We start from the raw sequence: 14,244 nt of genomic DNA on the forward strand, positions 1-14,244 counted from the left end.
TTTCTACAGGTAGACCGCAGACACATTTAACTTCAAATCAAACACCCGTGCCCCCAGACTAGACTTTTCCATTTCACGAAAACAATGGGCCACACATCTCCACATGGCCCCCAACCTTCTTCCCCGGGTTGTTTTCCTACAAGGTGGGCCTCCTCCGAGTCCTTATCTGTTCCTCTGGCAGAACATGCAACCTTCGAACTCTGACCTTCACCGTGGAGTTCTTCCATTGAGGTGCTTTTGTTTTCAATCTGCTTTAAACACACACACACACACACACACACACACACAGTCGTCTAACAGACAGGTAAGTAGGGGTTTGGGTGTCTCTCAAGGATGCCGACAGCTAGACCCTTCATTAGACTCTTCAGTACCTTGGGGTGGTGGGGGGAGGGTAGAACAGCCCCAACATCTACACTATCCTCCTGCCTGGAAATCAAAGAGCGCTGAGCTAAGCTACAAATGACACACTGCACTCGCCACTCATAAGTCAGGGCCTTGTGGCACCACACACACACACACACACACACACACACACACACACACACACACACACACACACACACACACACACACACACACACACACACACACACACACACACACACACACACACACACACACACACACAGCGGCTGACATCTCAACTCACCCTCTGCTCCACTGTGCCAGTCTAAATGGCACAGCTCATGTATACACGGCTTACACGCACACAGAAAATATGTTTTCCTCATATTTACTTTCCCCCACGGGCGTTATGGGTGTTGCTGCTTCCTGACAAGACTGTTTTTCCCCCATCTCACGGCATGGAATGCTTAGGATTCGGGTGCTCAAGTGGCTTTGAGATTTGTTTCTCGCCAACGTTGTGTAATTGACACTAGTGGGGGGCTTTAGCCACTTCAAACACACTGAATCAAATACCAAAGCCCACCCCATTTGGGTAATCCAGTTTATTGAATCAAAGTGGGGTGGTGGAGGTTACTCTGAAACCATGCTGGGTTCCTGTCATCCGCACAGGAAAGACAGTCGACTGCAGTAGAAGGAAGTGTCTCTGGGTTGAGGATGCCCTTATTTCCTGTACCTGGATGCCTTCTGTGCAATCTGTGTTTTCAATCGACTCATCTCCAAGCTGAAACGGCTACATTTGGATGGGTTGGAGAAGGAGTTTGAACACCATGGGAGTGCGAGCGTGCGGTGCATGTGGAGCGAGCAAGGGAGTGCATCAGTTATCGCACACAGCACAAACAGAAGGCCCGTATACACACACACACACACACACACACACACACACACACACACACACACACACACACACACACACACACACACACACACACACACACACACACACACACACACACACACACACACACACACACACACACACACACACACGGGGGTTTGCCTGAAGGAAAACAAGCCGAGGGATGTATCCGTTTGTTCACTAAATGGCAAAAAGCAAGAGACTGAGAGAAACATCAAAGAAAATATTCATGCAAGAAACAACATTGACATTTCTGCTGAGGCTGGGCTCTTTGATTTCCAACCAATCCCGGATCTTCCCTGACCAATAGCAGCATATCAGCCCCCCCATGCCCCTCTCTTGCGATAACTTCATTTAAATCCATTATTGCGAGAGTTCCCCTTTAACGATGACTATGATGCCCACATTTGGTCTCATGTCTCTAAGCTAAGCTACTATTTCCCATGTTGTCTTCTTTATCCAAAGGGCCACGCAGTGAATTCAGCCACATGTCATTAAAGGGGACATATTATGAACACAACACTTTTCCTGAGATTTGGGGTGTCGTTTTGTATGCGTGTTCCCACACGCATACAAACTTTGAAAAAAGTCTGTACATGATTTTTTTGAGTGAGATGTGCATTTCTGAACGTACCCCGCCTACAGTTACCAAACGAGCGACTCAGTTTCGGCGCACCCGCCTACATAGGAAGGAGGCACAGTTGAATATTACCTCCCACTTCCCTCCAATCAGATCATAGCTTTCCCCCAATTCTTCTCAACCATGGCCGAGATATCCCCCACTATGAATCTTTACTTGTTGTGGAAGTGCCAGAGACGTCAGACGCAGTCTTTAAGATTAATAATATCATCCGAGGCGCACATAGCTTTTGGCAGTGATATTAGATATACAATTATATAAATACCCATATATAATAATATTATTAAATTATATTATATTATAGAAATATCGAGCTCCAGGAGCCCTGGAGATACAATTTATCTCCAGCAAACAGCTTCATAAACATGTTTTCTGGAACTCAAATACTATGTTTACTTGTTGGGAAAACACCATAATATGTCTCCTTTAAGGAGACATATTATGGTGTGAACCCCGTACCTTCCAGGATTCAAACACCCAACCAATTACCATCCATTCCTGACCCAACCTTACAGGAGGTTTGTTACACAAAACCATCTGAGAAGTGGTCCTTGGAAACGATTTGAATAGGGGGAGCCACTTCCGAATATTACCCAGCAAGAGGTTGGATGAAACATCTGTCCATCACCGCCCTTCACCAATCACGTGGATCGGGTCTGAAACGCTGTGGTCCGGCCACAAGCGCATGACTTGAAGGCTGCAGGATGGAGTCTTGTGTGGTCGCGATCTCGTTGAATCCAGCATAAGACTAGACTCCGGCCTCCACTGCTAAAATGTTTGGATTAAAAATAGCCTCACTGTGGTGTTTTAACTCAATCTCAACAATTTGATGACTGCAAAATATAGGAGTCGGACACCCTAAACTCCAACGATAGACTTCAAAACAGTTCTCTGGAGCTGCCAATAAACAGTGTGCGATACTGCGAATCAACCAGATCCCCTTTGTGTTTGAGATGTCAACGGCCGGTTTCCAACGCAACCTCACGATATTACCCAACACAGCTCCTTTTGATATAACCTCACCCCTGCCCTGTCCCCGTCCCCCTCCCCCTCCCGCCCCCACAACAGGATATAGCTCTGGTGACAACAAAAGGAGCTTGAAAGATGCAGGAGGGGAGACAAGCTGGGACAGGCCAGAGGAGAAGAGGAAGAAACACAACTTAAAAACACACAGGCGAGGGACCAGACCCCATCACAGAGGGGAGGGAGGGCAGCAGGGCCAGAGACTATGGCTATGGGTTCACCGCGTCTGACTTCACATACAGGTACAGGTTAGGGTTAGGGATGGATGGATGGATGGGGATGGATGAGTGGCGGAAACCTTGCCGGACCTCACTCGTTACAGGGTGAGGTCCCCCCCCCCCGCCCCCCCCCGCCCCGGCCCAGCCCATTCTGCTCCCTAGTGGAACCAACTGAAGATATAGCCAATCCCTTCGTGAAACAGAGAGAGCTTTTTGGAAAAGTTGAAAAGAAATGGGTGTCCCGAGCAACGTTCCATCACTAGAGTGCGTTGTGCTCAGTCCACGAGACTGGGGATGTTTAGGACTTCCGGCGACTTTGATGAATTATTTTTAGCCAAGGACAAGAAGGACGATGGGGTAGGACAGTGTTGAGTGGCGCACACGACTTCTGCATATCACCGCATCATTATGCATGTCTGCCCTTCAGACTTTACTTCTGATTGGTTTTGCAAGGCAGGTCTTTTTGTTTTTTTCTAACCCAATTTCAGCAACCAAAACCTGGGAGATAGTCAGCAGTGTCTTGTTGAGCAAAGCATTTAGAGACTGAGTCCAGGGGGCCAGGTTTGTCTCTATAAAGATAGTCACCAAGCTCATTAGCAGTAGTTTGAAGCATAACAACAGTTAGGAATCCCTGTAGTGCAGTGTGGGTGTCTGGCAGTGGGGTCTCGCCCAGGGCAGGCCAGAGAGAGAGATAAGAATGTGTTAATAAAATGATAATCATCAGATATGCGAGTACAACTCCCTCGCCTACACTACAACTTCATTGTCACGGGCCAGCCACTGCCAGAGGAAAACGTCTTGCTGGTTGTCACGGTGACTCTTAGTTTTTTTCCCCTTCTTTTTTGATGGGCTTTCACAATATCGGTTTGAATTTGGTCAGCTGTGTGCTCTCACGCACCCGCCAGGCCAGTGACATTCACATGACTGAGTAACGCGTTTACTAAGAAAACACATTTCTCAAATTGCGCATGTATGACATCCTAATAGTCATTGTGATCCCGAAATGTATTTTTCCATAATCACCATGGAATCCGCAAACGCAAACAAAAAGGTATATCGTTGTTCATTGTCACCAACAACCGTTTGCTTCTGAAAAAGCAAAATGGCCTCATTTTTTGTTGGCCTTGGTTGGAGCCGGTACATCGTGTTCTTCTCCTGCCGAGCTTCCTCCTCACCTTTCTTGGCCACTTAGCAAATACTTCCTGCACTCCTCATTGTAATCCGCGACATGGTGGCAAACTGGGCAGTGCTTGTATCGCCGGCTGACTCAGAACACTGCACTGTGCCGAGTCAGGGGAATTCCACTGGTTAGCAGCAGATACCGATAGCGCGTGAACTGGCAGCCGTTTACTTTTTTTGCTGGACTTTAATTCCTCTGCCCGTGACTTGGTCTAGTGGCAGTCTGTTGCTGCCACTGGGTATTACTTCTATGTAGACGGCTATGGCAGAGCTACACAGTGGGTCCCTCTCTACGCCACTGCTTGCATAGGGGATGCTGAAAATAGTTTACCAAACCGGCAGCAACAGTCACTTATTCAGTTACACCTGATGATCTTTATAGCCGTACAAATATATAACATTTGGGCTATTATGCCAACCTCCCAAAACAAGTTTTAGCATAAAAGAACCAGAAGAAAAGGCAGAAGCAGGCCATTCGTAGCATACCACCACCTCCCCCTTACCCTTTCAGACATACGGTCTCTGTGGAAGTCGTGTGCTAGAACTTGACAATAAGGATTGTTACCTACTGTTGTCAGACTGACATGCTAGGGGTCCGATTTTCTAGTACCTAATGTTGTTAAGACCTGCAGGTTAGGGTTATCTGTGGTTGTGCTAGTACTCACTGTTGTTGGACTACCCCAAACGCTATCAGGGTAAATACTGTTAGCCATGTGGGGTTAGCCATGTTGTGCCCTAGTACTCACTGTTGTTGGACTTGAGGTCGCGGTGGATGACGGGCACGATGGCGTCGTTGTGCAGGTACAGCATGCCGCGGGCGATCTGCACCGCCCAGTTCACCAGCACCAGCGGCGGGATGCGGCGCCCGGCCAGCGCGCGGCTCAGCGGGCCCCCGGACGCGTACTCCATGATGAGGCACAGGTTGGGCTCGCGCAGGCACACGCCCTTCAGCGCGATGATGTTGGGGTGCGTGAACATGGCGAACAGGCGCGCCTCCTGGCACACGTTCTGCGCCGTCACGCTGATGTCCTCGTCGGGGTCCTGCCGCGCGGCCTTCACCGCCACCAGCTCGCCGCGCCACATGCCCCGGTACACCTTCCCGAAGCCCCCCACCCCGATCACCTCCTTCAGCGTCAGCTCCCGGAAGTCCACCGCCTTGGGCTCGAAGGCGCCCACCACGGCCGGCGCCAGCTCCCCCACCACCACGCCGCCGGCCGGCAGAGCGCCGAAGCCGCAGCCGTTGGGCTTGAAGGAGCCGTAGTTGGACGGGAAGATGCCCACCTTGTTGTTGACCTTGCCCGCCCACCAGCCCTCGTCGCCGGAGATCTCAGAGTCCAGCGACAGCACCTCCACCAGGTCGCCCTTGCGCAGGGTGAGCTCATCCTTGCAGGACGCCTCGTAGTCGAACAGGGCCGTCCACACCGGGTTGGAGAAGTTGCCCTTCTGCGACTGGTCCAGGTTCTTCCAGTTGGACAGCGTGAACATGCTCTTCAGCGGCTCCATGAGGCCCTCCGCCAGATGTTTTGACGGGGTCTGACTCTGTGGCCCGGGGCGTCGAGGATAAAGTACAAAAGAGCACTCTGTGTGGCGCCGCACTCCGGTTCCCGACTTTCTTGTTGGTTCATCAGGGACCAGCGGACTGCTTTTGAATACCCTGCCAGAGTAGTAGGCTACAGAGGGTTCATGGAATAAGACAATAGCAAGCGTCTTTCACTCGGGCCAACGTTGACAGCCTGAGTGTCTGTCTAAATTAGCCATCGTCCCATAAAAACAATTAATGTCAAGGATTCTGCCAAGGGGGTTTAAGAGCTAAATGTCCCCATTGAATTCCTCTCTCTTCAAACTAATGGGATGGGGACTTCCCCAATGTATAGTTTGAACACAATATGCAGCCTACATAGTCACCTTACCGTCAATAGATAAGCTCCACTTATTCCTTCATTTGAATGGAGGGGACCAATATATCACCTCCAGCTAAATGACAACCTCCACTGGGAAACGTTCACATTATCAATCCAACCGTATTGTTTAAAGTGCATTTAGCTGTCCTTGGTGGTTGAACGGTCTGTATTTTTAGCCATTAAGTGCACTGAGCAGCACAGGAAGTGCCAAGAAGTGGAGAAGAATAGCAGGAAAGGAGGCATTCAAGCTCTACGAAGCCGAGGTTCCACGACAAGCCTTCGGACCTCGCCAATTCCCCCGTGAAGCACTACAGCACCTCGGACAACTGGGTCGGCTCGTCTAGTCGCATCCTCTCAACACGTTCACCCGTATCCATTATGTGATCGTCCGCAGCATCCAACACCTCACAATAATACGCATAACGAAGATACACGTTTAGAGAGAGCGATACAATACCAGTGCGGACATCGTAACTATTCCGAGATTTGGCCGCAGGCAGGAAGGAGAAATCCAACACTTGTTCAGGATACTTTCCAGAATGAAACTTATGATACAATTTATTCTTCTGGGTCCAAGGCGCGACGAAAGTTCATTGGCGTGAACGGTGGCGTTTGTTGTTGTTGTTGTTGTTATTGTTGTCGATAACCGAGAAGCACAACGTTATATAGGCCATAGCGTTACTTATGTGGTGTTCCTCCTTCCCCGGTGGTGTGTGCTGGCCAGCCACTCTGACCGCTCTCAGTCTGCCTACAGTCGCTACGGAGGGGTGGGGTTTGTGCAACTTTTTTCTTCCCAACAGGAAAAGAATCAGATGACAAACTAAACTAAACTAGTGGCGCTCTGGTGGAGAGAGGAGGGAGATGGCTTTTTTTTTTGTATTATGAAAACATTCAAAATAACTAATCATAATAAAAATAATAGAGATGTATAAAGTAAAAAATATACAATTACAAAGTCACAAATAATTAAATCAGAATCAGAATCTCGTTATTGTCATTGCACAAAGTGCAACGAAATTGGGGTAGAGGCTCTCAAAATAATAAATACAAAATACTATCAAACAAATAATGACACACCACATAAATAATAATTATATAATACTTATGAAGTAATAAGTCCATTCAGTTTTTTCAGTTATTTAAGTTTATGCAAATATTTGAATGTTAACATATTTTTTATAAATATGGTTTAAAGGCACCCAGTGCAACTTTATGTCAACATTCAATGAAAAATAAACATTCAATTTCTAGTCTTTTTTACACGTAGTAAGTTTCAATAACTCCATACCATTACATATCGACATTCAAGGAGCAAAGATGAGACGTCGTTGTGTGGTGAGAACTGATAGAAAATCGTAAACAACAACAATCGCCCGTGGGGAGAAGCCATTTTTCCATTGACTGGAAGCCTGCTTTATTTATTGTAGGTTACAAAAAATAAAGAAAATGGCGGCATTGTTGTTGTTATCGATTTTGTATCAGTTCTCACCACACAACGACGTCTCATCTTTGCTGCTTAAATGTCGGTATGTAATGGTATGGAGTTATTGAAACTTACTACGTGTAAAAAAGACTAGAAATTGAATGTTTATTTTTAAGCCTCGAAAGTTGCACTGGGTGCCTTTAAATGACAGATAGGACAATCAAAAGAGTAGGCTATGACCTAAATCCACTCCGAAAAGCCACAGATAGGCCTATTAATCTAGAAAAATTGTCAATATTCGCAAACTAAACTAGCCTACCTGACACCACATGAATGTTTCTTATAAGGTATCCAAACAAAGGTTCTAACGTTTCTGTTATGTCCTCAAACATTCCCATGATGGCTTTAAAGCCGGCCTGCGTGGGAGGAGAGGGAAGGGGTGGAAAGGAGTGGAGTGAGGGGGTCCGGCTTTGGCCTCGGCTGTTGTGTGTGTGTGTGTGTGTGTGTGTGTGTGTGTGTGTGTGTGTGTGTGTGTGTGTGTGTGTGTGTTAGAGCGAGAGGGTGGAGGGGTGTTTCCTGTCTGTAAACGCTTTGATGCCACCACGCCTTCCTCTTCCTCGTGCAGACTCGTCGGTCGACCGAGGTCGGTGGACGTGTAAACTCCATCGCAGCCCGCCTAGCTAGTCCGCTGAATCATCGCTTGTGCAGGAAGGATGCCGTTGTTTTTGTGGCCCGAGCAGAGAGACTGTGTGTGTGTGTGTGTGTGTGTGTGTGTGTGTGTGTGTGTGTGTGTGAGAAATGTGTGTGAGAGAGAGAGAGAGAGAGAGAGAGAGAGAGAGACGGAGGGGAACATGCTACGCCACCAAACCCAAATGTGGGGTTGGGTAGATGGGGGGGGGGGGGGGGGGGATGTCAGATCCAAGGAACAAAGTGAGCTTACGTCTGAGCATGGACTTACAACTTGAACAATTGCCTCTCTGTACATCCCACCCACACTCCCTGCTCCTTAGAAACAAGCGTGCACTGTCACGTTCTTATCTGGATCTACCTGCTACCAGTCAGTGACACGGGCGCTCCGACACAACTATTGACAGGCGGTTGGTTCCGGGCCCAGATCCTGGTGATGCGGTGCAATGGGCTCGTTTGTTTACATGTTGGATCTTGGAACTATTCAGACAAAAGATGATGGGGGGCCAACAGAGGACAGTGGAAAAGGAAGTGCATGCATTACATACTCAGATGTTCGCTATATAACTCTTCGATACATATTTGGCCTGTTAAGCCCTTTGAGACTGTATTGGTGATTAAGGGCTAAACAAATCGAATTTAATTTAATTTCTTTGGTTCATCTCGGGAACATCAATATCACGCTTTTCATCAGTTCCAAATCGAAATTAAAGTCAGAATTATTTATCAAACAAAAAGGCATCCACTCATTTTCGGATTTTTCTTAGTTGAATCCCAAACTTTATTTCACCCATACAAAATGAAAAGAATGTTAAAAGCTTTATAAGACAATATCAATTTTCCACTGTCCACTTTTATCCTTTTAATACCATTTAATGTTTAGTGGTACAAATAAATGGGAGCCCTAATGCATTCAATTCAATTTAAAAAACCAACTAAAAAGACAAAAAACAATGAATACAGAAAAATGTATTTAAAAAGAAAGAACAATAACGTTTGGGAACTGAAATACCTTAAAAGAAAATAAACACGAAAAGGGAAATAATCGGGGGCGGGATTTTGCAGAAAATGTCGGGAGAAAATTAGGTACAACTTTAAAAACAAAGTAATGGTTTGAGACTCAGTATTTTCCCTGACATGGTATGGCCAGTGGTAGACCTCTCTAGTCTCAAATGTTGGGGGAGATAAACTATACGATTCAGTGGAATAACGGTCATCACTAATAGACATTAAAAAAGAAAGGAAAAAAGAAAGGAAAACCTAAAATCTTCATAAAATCGGGATTTAAAATGGGGGATTGGGGGGGGGGGGGTGGTGGTTAGACCAGCAGCAAGTGACACAACAAAGCCTGAAAAGGAGTTTGGTTTCCATAGTTTCAGTTGATAATGATTAACGGCACACTGACCTAGTCTAGAGTTCCCTTATGAACTGCTCTACACTTACCTAGCGCTCGTAATTTGTTTTTGCACTACACTTAGCTTTAAGATGCAGCACACCGTCAATGACCAGTATCAGTACTGTCCGGTTCTAAGGCTTCGACTGCTAATAATATATTCATTATCATCATGATAATTTAGGGAACCGACCTGAGGGCTTGAGTGAAGCAGAGGACCGATGCGCTCCGATGTAAAGAAAACAGAGAAATGCGAGTGGGAAAACCAAAATGGAGGAGAAAAAAAAAAATATATATATATTTGAGGGTAAAGGAGGAGGATGGAGTCCAAATCAGAATAACGGGCATCTAAATAAGACAGTCGAGTTCATCTCTACAAAAAAAAAAAAATGTTTTGGTCTATTTTTGGTCTTCTGAAATGAGAAATTAAGAAAAATCACAACAAACACTCGACACCGGTATCGGGGGGTGGTGGTCGCTCAGCCAGTGTGGGATCTTTTCCGTTTCTTCAGAAGAGAGGAAGCGAGGGGGCTGAGATCCAAACCCCCCCCCCCCCCCTTTCTTCCGAGCAGCTTTGAATGGACCAACTTAAGAGAGAAAATAAAAAAGGGGGATAAAAGCAGAGAGAAAGTGTGCGCCTGTTTTTGATTGGTGTGTACAAAGGGAGGGAGGGAGGGGGGGGGGGGAGGCTAAGAGTCATAGTCTTCATCGTCGTCGTCGTCCTCTGCTTCTTTGTGCGGCACGCTGGTGGGCGGGGCAGGGGGCGTGGCTCCCACCATGGAGGGGTGGGGGGCGAAGGAGCCCGGGGGCATGGGGCCCGGCGGGGGCCCGTCTGGCATCGAAGGGGCCGGGGCCGGGGCCACGGCCGCCATGTTGGCCATGTGCAGGTACTGGGGCGGGGCGTCCGGGCTGGGGAGGGAACGGGGATGTTAGCGTTGACATTTCTTACACGTTATACGTCTGCGTTGTTATTCTTGCGTCTTTCTTTTTGTTTAACTGCTTTAGCAGCGTCAATGTTTGTCTCCCGTGCCAATAAAGCTCTTTCGAATTGAAAAGTGCGCCACAAATGCCCGATGAGCCACTTTCTTAAAAAAACTAGATATTACTGAAAGTAAACTGTAGCTCAATGGATCTTGACCTGCCCGACAACATTACAGAAAAAAAATCTTAAAATGCAGACATCTTATCGCAGCAATTCTGTGCGGGGCTACCTGTGAAAGCGTGACGCCATGTTTGTGCTTGACTGGGATCCGTCCTCCTCGTCCCCGTCCGTCTCACTGTCCTCAGAGTCATCCTGTGACCATGGCAACGGAGACACACAATCCATCCGACGGTTAGTACAGTTCAATCTTTCATACCGCTCACCCAGGCACAGGGTTCCTCCATCCCACGTGTGGGATGAACACACTCATGAAGGGATGTTCATCCATTCATCCCATTTTACTCAATTCATCCGGTTTCCACACACACACACACACACACACACACACACACACACACACACACACACACACACACACACACACACACACACACACACACACACACACACACACACACACACACACACACACACACACACACACACACACACACACACTTCAGCCATTCATTTATTAGGACCAGTTGGGTCATCCTTCCAGGCTCTGCGCTGACAGACCTCCTGCTCCGACTCTGTGCCCGACAGCTTCTTTTCCTTGCCCTTGGAGCTGGCTCCTCCTCCGTTCTTTCGCCCGGAGCCCGGCTTGCGGCCCCTGCAGGAAGGGAGCGGGAACAATGCATTGATGAGGAGCCGAGGCTGATTTGGATAGGTCCAGTTCACCGATAGTCAGGCTTGCTTCCAGGTTTTTGAAGTAGGGGTGGCATGTCGCAAATAATTCACAACTACTAACCTGTAGGCATCCTTGAGCAAAATGGCCCCCAGTGTAAGTCCCATTGGATCAATATGCTTGTTTATCTCTTATTAAAACAGTTATTTACATGAAATGGTTAATAGACCAACTGATGCACAGCAGCGGACCTGACCGTGGTTACTGGCTGGGGTGAAGAGCCCTGCTGAGAATTGTGAACCAGATTAAACGAAATTATTAAATTAGTTATTAGATGATTTTGAGGAAACTAAACTTTGTTTAAAGCTGCACTCCAATGGGGGCAGCCATGTTAAAAACACCTCCATGTTTCTACAGTAGCCCAGAACAGAAAGAACTTATTTTTTTTATGCAACAAAAGTCCCACACTTGACCTTTAGCACAATGGTCTTATGGTGCAATTATTAAATATATATTTTTTATCAATAGTGCATGGCGGGCTTTCGTGATTTATAAATTCGGCAGAAACGCGTCTTTCAAAGAGAAGGAAAGGGGCTTATCTTACAAGTAGACATCAAGTCTGCTCAGACAACCATGAGTTTCTTGCTATTTAAAAATATACCACATGAAGCAACAGCTTCCTGCAGAAAATAAGGTCAAACCAACATTCATTCTTTCAGAAACCCAGAGTTAGTTATATATCAAATACAGTTTAACGACAGTGGCCATTAGAACTGCCACGGTATGTGCACCTGAGTATGTGTACGTGTTTGTGCTACCTGCGGGGGACTTTGTCTGCTCCCGCTCCACTCTCTGTGTGGTTCTCCTCCCCCTCCCCCTGCATGTCTGGCACCGCGGCCACCAGGTCCTTCAGGAAGTCAAACTGCTGCTCCAGCTCAATGCACTGCTTACTGGGAACCAGGACACCAACACCAGCACACAGACAAAAAGAGTTTAGCATCCAGCAAACTTTGACCCAATTCAATTGAAGGTCGAGCAAGCCAAACAAATGCAACACGCTAATCTATCCAGCCTCAATGTAAACCAATATGAATGGACGATGAAAGTTTCACACTACAAATGTTCTGAATTATGTTTCAAAATGAAGAACTTGCCCTCAGACAGAAGAATTCAGTCATAGAAAAGTGTACCCAGTTTTCATTAAAAAAAATATAGAAACACTGCAAATGATCACACACTCATAAAATGCATTTATATATTTCAGACTAGTCATTCAATCAACTCCCTCATCCACTCATACTTACAGGTGTGACGTGGTCATGGTCTTTGCATTCCGTGACTGGGTGACGTGACAGGCTTTTGTGAGGAGCGACTCCAGGAAAAGCTCCAGGGCTCTGGCTGATGTCGTGAATCAAGGCAAACTTACAAGCATTCTGCTGTACTGTATTAACAATATCATAAGATACCCAAGACACATGTGTTTACGTCCCATCGTGACATGTGAATACAAAGAATATTAATCATTAGCTCTCTACAGTCATCATTTTCATGTTATTTTGTGATGTACACACTAACTCTCCACCTCAAGCTGGTGTGTAGTGAGCGTTCTGGCACCGATTGGCTGCCGTGCATCACCCAAGTGGGTGCTACATATTGGTGGTGGTTAGTGAGGTCCCCACTTCACTTTAGGCGTCTTTGAGTGTTATTAATTATTATTATTCTTCATGTTTAACCTCTGTTTTCCTTTTATTCCTAGTCTGTTTTACATCGTTTTGAATGATGACTATATGCTCTGTAAGGTGACCTTGGGTGTCTTGAAAGGCGCCTCTAAATTAAATGTATTATTATTATTATTATTAAAAGGGATACAGATTATTACAGGTACGGCTGCGGCAACTTTTCCTATTTCTTCATCGGTCTGCATGATCTTCTTAATTCTTGCCTGCAGGCAAAGAAGTCCATCATCAACAAGTCAAGTTAACAGCCATGTCAGTTTGTGTTTATAGACAGTCAGGTGTTTTGATGGCTTCACAGGATGGATTCTAGCTAGAGTCTCTGAATCCATGTGGTCACTTCCGTAGTTTCTACATAGATGCCACGACACACTTCTATGGTCTATAATATTGTAATGATAACAGTTTATATTAAAATCAGCTACCTAACATCTCAAGCTAAAAACAACGTTATTTCCCCAGGGCTCTTCCACCCCTACTACAACTTATGACAAAAACAACGATTAAAACGCCCCTTAAATAGTATACATCTCCATAAACAAACAATACGTCTTGGGAACTCTTTTTTTAATGAGCTTTATTTAATGGTTAACTATAGCTTGGTTACACCCGTTAACATGCCGTCTGCAAATATGGATACAGACACAGAGAGACGCAGAGATAGAGAGACAAGTAAAAGATACACAGACGGATAGACAGACAGATAAATAGATCGACAGACTTCACAGGCCGGATAATAACAGATTCAAAGGTAGCAGGCTAGCATGCTAACCCTCTAGCTCCACATTTACACACCGCGACACCACTTGTAGACTTACCGGGGGGAACCTGGCGTTGTACTTCTTCTTCTTACTGGGCATTATGCTTCGAATGACACGGAGAAGTCAACTTAAAAACAAATATATAGTGTATAAACCCCCTCACGGCAGCTAGCGGTAGCTACCTGGCTAGCCCAATCCAGTACGTCGTCGTCACTCGTCCCCCTCCTCAGCGTTGCCTCCACAATTAGTTCCGCCC

At 46.4% G+C, this 14,244-nt stretch overlaps 2 protein-coding genes across 3 annotated transcripts in view; both read right to left on the reverse strand.

The window, feature by feature from the left end:
- LOC132475908 (mitogen-activated protein kinase kinase kinase 11) overlaps positions 1-6,984 on the reverse strand; it is a 41,383-nt gene extending 34,399 nt beyond the window's left edge. Inside the window, exon 1 of one of the 2 annotated variants that reach the window (XM_060077293.1) lies at positions 5,068-6,984. In XM_060077293.1, coding sequence (XP_059933276.1) covers positions 5,068-5,824 — 757 coding nt within the window. In that variant the 5' untranslated portion in view covers positions 5,825-6,984. The remainder of the gene's footprint in view (positions 1-5,067) is intronic. The other variant, XM_060077292.1, reaches the window with a different exon arrangement.
- A 2,097-nt stretch (positions 6,985-9,081) lies between these two features.
- drap1 (DR1-associated protein 1 (negative cofactor 2 alpha)) lies at positions 9,082-14,237 on the reverse strand. Its single transcript, XM_060077338.1, has 7 exons — positions 14,046-14,237; positions 13,364-13,436; positions 12,799-12,892; positions 12,313-12,444; positions 11,386-11,479; positions 10,937-11,019; positions 9,082-10,634 (listed from the first exon to the last, which is right to left on the reverse strand). Exons 1-7 carry the CDS (start codon positions 14,085-14,087, stop codon positions 10,415-10,417), a joined length of 738 nt encoding a protein of 245 aa, XP_059933321.1. The 5' UTR covers positions 14,088-14,237; the 3' UTR covers positions 9,082-10,414.
- Positions 14,238-14,244: the final 7 nt, after the last annotated feature.

Source organism: Gadus macrocephalus, chromosome 17 (assembly GCF_031168955.1).
Source record: "Gadus macrocephalus chromosome 17, ASM3116895v1".
Classification (NCBI taxonomy): Eukaryota; Metazoa; Chordata; class Actinopteri; order Gadiformes; family Gadidae; genus Gadus; species Gadus macrocephalus.

Bases quoted from the DNA above. Each gene is read 5' to 3' on its own strand.
- drap1 (XM_060077338.1), bottom strand. From the start codon at position 14,087: ATGCCCAGTAAGAAGAAGAAGTACAACGCCAGGTTCCCCCCG. The intron at 11,480-12,312 runs GTAGCACAAACA...CCCTTCCTGCAG, and splicing joins GCAGACAAAGTCCCCCGCAG to GGGCCGCAAGCCGGGCTCCG. The intron at 11,020-11,385 runs GTCTGTCAGCGC...CCATGGTCACAG, and splicing joins GCACAGAGTCGGAGCAGGAG to GATGACTCTGAGGACAGTGA.